The sequence below is a fragment of the Cynara cardunculus genome, assembly GCF_001531365.2.
Source record: "Cynara cardunculus var. scolymus isolate 2C chromosome LG 9, CcrdV1, whole genome shotgun sequence".
Taxonomy (NCBI): Eukaryota; Viridiplantae; Streptophyta; class Magnoliopsida; order Asterales; family Asteraceae; genus Cynara; species Cynara cardunculus.
The window spans coordinates 12,487,449-12,497,976 of record NC_037536.1 but is presented as its reverse complement, the minus strand read 5'-3'; the positions used below and the strand labels follow the sequence as shown (position 1 = coordinate 12,497,976).

Here is a 10,528-nt window from a genome sequence, read left to right as displayed (position 1 = left end):
TAATATAACATTTTATAAAGATAATAATTAAGTATTCTGTTAGAACTCAATGATTATCCTAATTATATTTTAGATTTTTTATATTTAAAATTGATATGTTTATCATGTATTTATGTTTATCTGCAGTTAATTACACGAATTCAGATATGGAGCTTTAATAAGTTGTACTTACGCACAATCAACTTGTAATAGTGAGTTTTAAGTAATATGCATTAATAAACAGTACTTTATGCATAAAAAATGATTTTTAAGAGTTTTTGTCAAATGTTTTATAATATAGTATAGATATAAAGATAATAATTAAGTATTATGTTAGAACTCAATTATTATCCTAATTATATTTTAGATTTTTTTTATATTTAAAATTGAGATGTTTATCATTATTTGATTATGTTTATCTTTAGTTAGTTACACAAATTCAGATATATGGCTTTAATAAGATGTACTTACGCACAATCTACTTGCTATATTGAGCTTTAAGTAATATGCATTAATAAACAGTACTTTATGCATAAAAAGTGGTTTTTAAGAGTTTTTGTCAAATGTTTTATAATATAGTATAGATATAAAGATAATAATTAAGTATTATGTTAGAACTCAATGATTATCCTAATTATATTTTAGATTTTTTATATTTAAAATTGAGATGTTTATCATTATTTGATTATATTTATCTTCAGTTAGTTACACAAATTCAAATATATAGCTTTAATAAGATGTACTTACGCACAATCTACTTGTTATATTGAGCTTTAAGTAACATGCATTAATAAACAGTACTTCATGCATAAAAAGTGGTTTTTAAGAGTTTTTGTCAAATGCTTTACAATATAGTATAGATAATCATAGTTATTTTATATATTTGGTTACTATGTTATGATGGTTCTTAGAGCATCTCCAACGGAGGTTCTTATAGGAACCTCATGTTTGCATTTGTTGTTGTCATCTCACTTTCAACTCATCAAATTAAGAACTTAGATAAATGTCTACAATAGTGGTTCTTACAAGAACATCTTTTTCGTGGGTTCCATATAATTTTTCAACATCAATAATTTTGGCTTCATTATTTGTTTTGCAATTGTTTTAATTTGTTTTGACAACTGTTACACAAACATAGGGGAATGGGGGACTCTTGGGGGTATCCAAGGGACGGGGAGAGGGTTTATTGGAGCAGGGTTTTTTTTTTCCGGGGGTGGTCCATCGGAGCATTGGAGGTGGATTGTAGGTTGACGCTAAAAAGTGGAGAAGAGAATGAGATGTGGGTCTTGATGTGTTGATCGGTGGTGACGTTATAGACAGAGTTAGTGAAGTTCACTAGTGATGATACAAATCGGGTTGTGTGTATATCAATACGTGTCTCAAGCTTTGTGCAAAAGGACGGAAATACCCTCAACTTCCAAAGGAGAAAATGGATGGATGTTACGGTGAGGAACCAAATCCAACAAAATGTGCAAACAACGAGTCCTAACTTGTAGTAAATAAAGTTTAAAGACCAAATTTGTAAAAACTACCAAACATTAGGGACCATATTCATAATTAACTCTAAAATTTTACTTAAAATAGGTTGTTTTAGCTAATATCGGGCATGGATACGACCGTTTTGGGAAAGCGGAGAAGATGCTGAAGGGCAGGGCTCACATGAGACGCGGAACACATATAAGGCATGGTCTGCTCCCTTATCCGACGGTCCAACCTTACCCATCATCTTTGCTAGGATCCCTTTTCATATGGTGACGAGAATATTTGAGAATTCATTAATGGAGGAGATTCTGTGAAAGATCCTTACTCCATCAACTGACAAAACCCCCCTTCCTTTATCTTTTTATCTTGCTGTTCTGCAATTCGACCATACTTGAATTCATCCATGACCATGAATTCTATTTCTTTCAAATGTTATCATCTTCCATCCTCTATCAAGGGTAGTAACGATTCTTTCAGTTTTGATTCATCGAAATCCATAATTCGATTCAATTTCGTAAACCCTAACCGTCGACGTATATCCTATGAGAATACCATTTCACGAAGTTCAGTTGTCTGTTCTTCTTCAGACGATGCAGCCGCCTCCGGTTCTGTACCTTCCGGGGATAACATCCCTAGGTTCGTTTCTGTATCGACGCTCGTTTTATTTTCGTTTTTTCGTTTCCCCCTTTGTGTAGTTACATGGATTTGATACTTTGTTGCACATAATATGTATTTGATAGAGGTTATTCGATCTTTCCATCTTCATATGAACAAAATCCAACATCTTTCTATGAGTAATTAGAAATTAATATTTCAAGGAGTTATGCTGTGTTTTTTACGAAGGAAAGGAAAGGAAGGGAAATTGAAACTTTTTTTTAGGGGTGTTTGAGATTTCTTATAAAAACAACTTATTAACTTATTCCGATTTGGTACAGGTAACAAACATTTTTGAGTGTTTGGATAAACAACTTATACCGGTGCCAAACCGGTAATAAGGAGTTTTTGAAGAAGTTAAATTTCCCTGATTTATAATAAGTTGATAAGTGCTTTTGTATATAAGTTGTTTCAAATAAGCAATCCCAAACACCCCTTAAGAGAGAAGAAGAAAGGAAACAAATCATTAAGTTTCCTTCCGGAACTTTCATCCCAGATGTGGGAGGAAAGGTCGGAAAAAAATTAAAACCCTTTAAAAAGATTATTAAAATTAAAAAACTATGGCCAATTTGGTTTGCGGGATTTGATTTGGATTCTCCAACCCCACTTTTGGTTCAGAGGAACAGCCTGATTTGAGATCCCGAGATTTTAATGAATTCCCACGAACATGCGATTTTTGGTATTTCACGGGATTTCATAGGACTTTTTTTCGTAATAACGTATTAGGGACACTTTTTTGTAATAATCAACGGATAAAAGGGTAATTTAATTACTTTTATAATCCATCATAATTTGTTTCTGTAAATTATTTACGAAGAATGGAATTCAACTCCATTCCAAATCCTGCAAAGATTCCAAACGTTACGTCAAACCAAACGAGTTAGATGTTTTTTTCAAAATCAAGAAACCAGCTATTTCATGTATTGTTCATGAATATCATTCATCACAAATATAATGCATTTTCTTGATAAATAGTATCATGTATTTCCATCATGAACATGATGCATTATTTGTCATGAATATCATGTACTTCCGTTAGAGTAAATTTCATCATGAATATGCAATTATCTATCAATACATTCATCATGAATCAAACATAAATAGTTGGATCTCAAGTTGTCAAAATATTTACAGTTCTCATTGAACATGCCCGTAATGTTTGATACAAGTTAAGGGGTTGTTTACCAAATTTTTTATTTAGTCCTGTATGGATAAATTTGTCTGTCTGGATAAATGAGKGTTGTTGTTTACTTTTTTTTATCTGAACCAACAGTCTGAATAACATAAATGACCGATTTACCCCCCAATATTAAATGTTTGAACATCAAAACAAAAAATCATAAATAGGCCGAAGATGGGGTGTCTCATATGGGAAGGAGGCGGTGCTTTAAATAAGGAGTAGGGGTGTCATTTTTGTGGCTGAATGGGGACAACATACCATTTCTATCTGTGCGATTAAGCCATGTTCTGTGCGAATAAGCCGTAAGTAAACAACCCAAATGAGCTGTGCGAATAAGCCAAATAGACCAATAAGCCTAATTAAGCCGCATGTAAACAAGGGTTAAAGAAAATAAATACATATAGCAAAATTCCACTACAATTTCAACTCAAGAAGGAGAACACATGCTTATTTTCAGTTTGATTGCCAATGCAGCAACTTTTGCATTATAGAAGGACCAGAGACTGTTCAAGATTTTGTTAAAATGCAATCGAAGGAAATCCAAGACAATATAAGGAGTAGGCGAAATAAGATCTTCCTCCTAATGGAAGAGGTACAATTTTTTATCTGAAACCGTTCTTTTTTGCACAATGATACCGTTTCTTCTTGCTATGTGTGTTTTTCTGTACGAAAATGGTCATCAGTGGCACGGAGATAACGAGTTCAACTTCACAGGTACGAAGGTTAAGAGTGCAACAACGCTTAAAAAATATAAAACTCAATGAGAGCAGCTCTGAGGACAACGAGATGCCCGACATTCCTTCTTCAATTCCTTTTCTACCTTCGGTGGTAAATTACTCTTTCTCCTGCATGTCTGAGGTTGTAGGCTTGTTTAAGAGTCGGCTGTATTGTTAAAAGCTCTCTTTTTTCAATGATGTACGAGACTGCGAATTTCTCTTGGTTGCATTCTACAGTTATTTTAATGTGTGCTTAATCTAGATAGAGAAGAGGGGGGGGGGGGTAAATAGTCATTTATGTCATTCAAACTATTTATTCAGCATAACAAACAAATGACGATTTAGTTTAATCCACATAGACAGCTTAATCCATATAGGGCTTAATGGAAAAACAACGAACAACCAATCAGTTGAAACCCAAGGTATCGTACATGCCAAAAAATTTGGAAGTTTTGGAGCTACATTGATTCTCGGTCATTTGAATCTTAAAATTATCACATAAAATATAATGCTCCCTCGGTCCCATTACAATTGTCGCAACTTCCATTCCTTGTTTTTGACAAGTTTGAAGCCAAAAATTACTTAATTGCCCATTGTCATCGTTACGAATTGTTGATGCTATTTATTTTCTTATACTAAATTTCCATGCTTTAGCATTATAAAAGGGTAGTTTTGACATTTGATGAATAATCGAACACTTTTATTAAGCTATATGTAGAGAAACATACGGAGGTTTCTCTTTAGATTGCTCTTTAATGTAAAGTAGGTGCTTTTTTTGGTACGTAAAGGTTAAGGGGCCGTTTACTAAATGTTTATCCGGTAAGTACTTACCGGGTAATTTCCCTCACCGGATGAACATGATAAATGCCAAGAATCTTACCCGGTAAGAGCGATGATAAGGATGGAGAATCCTACCCGGTAAGTGAGGGTGATGACTCTTACCCGGGTAAGCGCTTACCAGGTAAATTGTTGTATAGTATACATTTTGATATACTACAATCTTACCCAATAAAATAAATTATAGTGTTGACTCCTAATATTAAGCACTTACCGGGTAAGCATTTAGGTAAACGGCCCCTAAGTGTTTGTATTTAAGCACCTCTTAGTCTCTTAATATATTTTTACTGACCATCTTTGTTTTTATTATTTGACCTAGACCCCGAAGACGTTGAAGCAGCTCTATTTGACAAGTTTTTCGTTTATATCAGGAATTATAGTCTTCGGTGGCCTTCTTGCACCAATTGTAAGATCATATACTTGACATGGATTCAACTTTGATGTCAACCTTATTCTTCTAACATGATTATGCTTCTGAGCCACTCCCTCCATTCCAAAATAAGTATCCACAATTAAAAAAAACACACACAATTTAAGAAATACGTAATTATTTATTATTACACTTCTTAATTAGCCGAATGACAATTACGATAGAGGCACACATTCTCTCTCTATCACATCAACTCTTAAATATTATCGACGTCATAATTAAGGGTAGAGTTGAAAACTAAAGTAATCATAACTATTTATTTTTGAAAGTGGACCACTTATTTCGGGACAAACTTAAATAGAAATGTGGACACTTGTGACGATTCTAACATGGAAACTTATTTTCCATGTCAGTTGGAGCTAAAACTAGGTGTGGGTGGCACCTCATATGAAGATTTCATAAGCAATATGCATTTGCCTATGCAACTGAGGTATGTGGGATCAGTTACTAGTTACTATTATATCTGAGATCATACAAAAACAAACAATAACACAAATCTCTTTAATTATATTCATTTCAGTCAGGTTGATCCTATCGTGGCATCGTTTTCGGGTGGGGCAGTGGGTGTAATTTCGACTCTGATGCTGCTTGAAGCCAACAATGTCATGCAACAAGAGAAGAAAAGGTGCAAGTATTGCCATGGAACCGGTAAGTTGTTATTCCTTTTTTTTGTGTCGTTTTACTACTGACCGCCGCTTACTCTTACTGGGTAAGAGGTGCTTATCCCGTAAGAAGGGATGCTATTTACCAACACACTCTGACCCACAAATATGTTGACTGAGATGCTGACCTAGCAAGAAAGGGGTTCCTTTCTGACTCTGTCAGTGCTTTAGCGAGTCAGACATTTTGTAAACAACCATTTTTCATTTAGGGTTTACCCAGACACTTGGTAAACAATCATTTTACGGTTAGCTGGATAGAACCACTTACCCAGACTGCACTCTTACGCTGTGTTCTCGAGATCTTTTCTATGAAAGAAAGGAAAGAGAGGGGAAATAAGACGTACCAGTGTTCTCGAAATTGTTTAGGAGAGAAAGGAAAAGAATTGGAAGGAAAATAAATGGTAAAATTTCCTCCCAAATGTGGGAGTAAAGGGAAGGAGAGAATAAAAATCCCCTTGTGGCCACAGAGGTTCAAATGCGGTGACTCCGGGCTATCTGTAAAGCAGGTGGTCACCCTGGAATTAGTCGGCTCGCATAGCGGGTTGGGTAGAGGTCAGATTTGCATAAATCCAACCATCCGGGAGGGATCCCACCTCCATCTGGAACATATTGGGTTGGGTTGGTTTGGTTTGGAGTTGAAACATGAGTTTAATCCTTAACTTGAAAGAACAAGCTTCTAGTAGGATCCAAAAATATTTGTTTTCATTAAATGAGATATTCCGACTTGAACCAATTACAGGGTACTTGGCTTGCGCTCGATGTTCTTCCAGTGGCGTGTGCTTAAACATTGAGCCGATATCTGTATCAAATGCTTCTGATCGTCCATTACGAGCTCCCACTACTCGAAGGTGTCTGAGCTGCTCCGGGGCAGGAAAGGTATACTGAAAACCATACATTCAAGAAACTTCAGATAGTTGTAGGGACCATTTTCTTAGTGCTTATAGTCTCTTACTGGTTAAGTAGTGCTTCATGGGTATGAGATAATGTTGATTACCAACACGTTCTGATCAACAAATGTTGCTGACCTAGATGCAGACCCAGTAAGAGTAGAGAGACTTACAACTTAATGAGCTTAATAGTTTGGACGGCTTATTTGCTTAGCCATACGTGAGTGTTTCTTTATGTCTTAATCGTTAAGCCATTAAGCCAAAATGATTACATAGAAGAAGCCAGGACCCCTCACTTGTCCCCGTTAAGCCACCTCAAACAAATTAGTACCAGAAATGCCCCAGAAATAATCCAACCGTCTCTCTTTATCTCCCTCAAACCCATTGGTTCTCTGGTCCCTCTGATGGACAGACTTATCCAAACAGAAAACTTATCCAATATAGAGCTTAATGAAAACAAGTCAAAAACCCCTTACCAGTCGGCATTTTGCTCTACCCAATTCTTGTTTTCCAGTAAACGGACTCTTAGTTTCTTTTACTTTCTTGCACATATTTCTTAAACTTTTAATTATGGGTATGTTGGTTCAGGTAATGTGCCCGACGTGTCTTTGCACAGGAATGGTAATGGCGAGTGAACACGATCATCGTATAGACCCATTCGACTAAAGAGCCTTCTGTTAGAGCAATGCTGGTCTATAGCGGCAAACGGATGTATTTATCGGGCTAACACTCATAACGATAAGTCGTATAGCGGATTGCTGTTTCGATCACGGCATAGGTGTTGATGAACGTTCATATTTATATCCGTTTACCAATATGGTAAAACAAAGATGCATTTTAAACATACTAGTTGTTCTGTATGCGTGCGTAAAATAATGGGATTTAAAATTCTAGAGTAAATTACAAAATTGGTCCTTGTGGTTTATATCTAATGAAATAAGATTTCATTTACTTATTACTAATTTTAATGAAATTAACCACAAGGGTGGTGTCTGATTGGTTTGAGCTTGATTCCAAATGTTAGAAGTACCTGGCGGTCCCAGGTTCAAATCCAAAGAGGAATAAAAATTCCCTTGTGGCCACGGAGGTTTAAATGCGGTGACTCTGGGCTATCTACAAAGCAGGTGGTCGTCCTGGGATTAGTCGGCTCGCATAACGGGTTGGATATCCAGGTTAATCAAATAACAAAATTTATGAAATTATTTGATTTTTTTTTAATTATTAAAATTATAATAGTTTTGAAAACATAAAGTATAACTAGTTGTGTACCCGCGCAATGCGGCGGGAGCTGTGAATTTTAACGATTTTGAAGTTTCACTGGTTTTATTAGAGAAGATTTTACGATGATATAAGTTACACTTGGTTTAGGCAAGTAGTTATCGACAGTTTTTGATACTTACCGTTTAGGTTTTGAAGCTTCTGACCACTGCACCTCGTAAAAGGGCCCGACCCCTTGACTCCGACATTCAGTGATCCCGGATGCTAATTAACTTATACAAAAGTGATCTCCACAGCTCTTAGTTCATATCACAACTTAACTATAACACCTTTAGTCTTGTGTAAATCTTGACCAAACGGCCAATGATTACTAAATTAAACAGTGGGCTCATGTTAGACATAGTGAATTTAGAGAATATTTGAACTTCAACTAAAAAAGAAACCGGATATTTTTCGATTACATAATAACGATAGCTGAGAGTTTAGAAGCTCAAATCTCCTAAACCCGTCAACTGGCACAAACCATTGAACAGTTGGCTTTGCATTATTGCATACATGTGCCAATACGATCAGCGATCTCATCCCACTGCAAGCTCTTCCCATGAGTAACTATCTATTCCGACTTGTGGACTTGCATGAGAATGTCCGTAACAGTAGATATTTGCTTCGGTGGCGCAGTGGCCGCTGCAGCGATGGTGGCAGCGGAGGTAGCCGGATGAGAGTAGACTCTGAAGTTGGGAGTTTGGCCAGTAAGATGTTGAACAATTTCTTTAAACTGAGAAGCATCTGTAAAATAATAGTCTCGGTCATGGCCACTATATACAACAAATGTTGAGATATACCTTAGAAGCAGTGTAAGCATCCATTCCCCAGGTCAAAACAGCAGCAGAAACCACCATATCAACAGATGAATAGCAAATAAGCCAATACATTCAAAGTTTGGCAAAGACTCCACATGACCAAAGGAGCAAAGGTCTGATCTGTTTAGGCAATTAAATAAGTCAGTCTAAACCAGAACAAGAAAGAAACAGTGAACCATTTTCCAAAACACAACCCTACCACCAAAATTAGTCTATACACCAAGACAGCTGCACAAGATTGTAAAGGATATATTGGCCAATATTGAGACTTATATTAATACCACAAAACCACAACATATTGGCCAAACTGTGCAATATTTATTCCATCACCTCAAATCATTCACAGACCCAAACACCTCAAATCATTCCCAATACACTGCCATAAGTTATATATGATATGTGATGAAAAAAATGGTAATATTTAACAAAGAAAGAATTGAAACATTTTTGAGATGATATGTTGTTTTTTTGTTATTTGAGTTTGCAAACCCTGCGAAGTCTTTAAGACCAAACCTGTGTCATGGTCAACAAACCAAAATAATAGATAAGCAAATGCAAGTCACCAACACAAAAAATCTGTACATTATGCTTACAGTATAAAAGTATGCAAATAATTTCAGTATGAGACAACCATCCATATCTGTGGTGAAATCAATCATAAAAAGGGAAAACTTGAAATTGATTATTACACAAACAATTAATTCCACATAACACGCTTGATAGTATTAATCCAAATATTCGTTTTGAAAAATCACATTTATTAGTCAACAGCCGAATTTTTTAGATAGTTTTTCATATTCGATAATTATTGATAATGTAATAACCATTTATATAGAAAACTAAAACTAAGAAGCAATCGATACAGAAAAGGCAAATTTAGAAAAATGGAACTGACCGATTTCAGTAGCAATCGATAGAAAAAACCAATTCCAACCAAATCTCAAAGAGAGGCCGTCTTCAGTGCGGAAAGGAGCAGGACTGAAAAATGTGTTGGGTCTGTGAAGAAACAATTAGCAGGGTAATTGCATAATAACAATGAAAAGGGATAAGCAACAGGAAAAAAAATGTTCCAAGATTTCCAAATCTAACAAACAACCAAGGTTAGCGACGGTGTATACGGCGTGTGTGTGTATACACACACAATCAATGTATAAMCAGAAGAGCCAACAGAAGTTGGTACCTAAAGCATCAAGGATTGTACTGGAAAGGGGGCCAGTTGACAAATTTGTAGAAATGAAGTACTGGAAATTAAAAGCCATTTAAAAGACATAACAAACATTTCATCCACCATAAGTGGCAGACTGTAGAAAACAAATGAGTATCATTACACTTTCAATATTTAAAGATCCTTCAGATTCACAAGTTACCATTCACCATTCAATAAGATCATATCTTCCATCACTTCTTTTAACTGGGATTTCCATGCTTTTGCATTGTTCTACAATTAAATTAAATTAAATTAGAGTTAAAGGGAAGAAACTGCACATTGATGCAAAATATGAAGGTTCTATCAAGAAATACTCACTGCAACAAACATTATGGAAATCGTCTTAGGAGCCGTTTACCAAATGTTTAACCGCGTAAGCGCTTACCAAACATTACCTTACGGGATGAATATGGTAA

At 35.6% G+C, this 10,528-nt stretch overlaps 1 protein-coding gene and 1 long non-coding RNA gene across 2 annotated transcripts; one reads left to right on the top strand and one right to left on the bottom strand.

Annotated features, from left to right (window-relative positions):
* Positions 1–1,682: 1,682 nt before the first annotated feature.
* On the top strand, positions 1,683–7,780 carry LOC112518601 (protein ORANGE-LIKE, chloroplastic-like). The gene is made up of 8 exons (XM_025126365.1): positions 1,683–2,097; positions 3,770–3,887; positions 4,010–4,123; positions 5,168–5,254; positions 5,632–5,708; positions 5,799–5,926; positions 6,680–6,816; positions 7,416–7,780. Exons 1-8 carry the CDS (start codon positions 1,865–1,867, stop codon positions 7,491–7,493), a joined length of 972 nt encoding a protein of 323 aa, XP_024982133.1. The 5' UTR covers positions 1,683–1,864; the 3' UTR covers positions 7,494–7,780.
* Positions 7,781–8,382: 602 nt separating this feature from the next.
* On the bottom strand, positions 8,383–9,016 carry LOC112518603. The gene is made up of 2 exons (XR_003069815.1): positions 8,888–9,016; positions 8,383–8,773 (listed from the first exon to the last, which is right to left on the bottom strand). It is a non-coding gene; the product is annotated as an uncharacterized LOC112518603 (long non-coding RNA).
* Between the last annotated feature and the right edge of the window lie 1,512 nt (positions 9,017–10,528).

Excerpts from the sequence above, each read along its gene's own strand:
- LOC112518601 (XM_025126365.1), top strand. The coding sequence starts at position 1,865 with ATGACCATGAATTCTATTTCTTTCAAATGTTATCATCTTCCATCCTCT. Across the intron at positions 4,124-5,167 it reads TTCCTTTTCTACCTTCGGTG|ACCCCGAAGACGTTGAAGCA; the intron begins GTAAATTACTCT and ends TATTTGACCTAG. Across the intron at positions 5,255-5,631 it reads GTGGCCTTCTTGCACCAATT|TTGGAGCTAAAACTAGGTGT; the intron begins GTAAGATCATAT and ends TTTCCATGTCAG.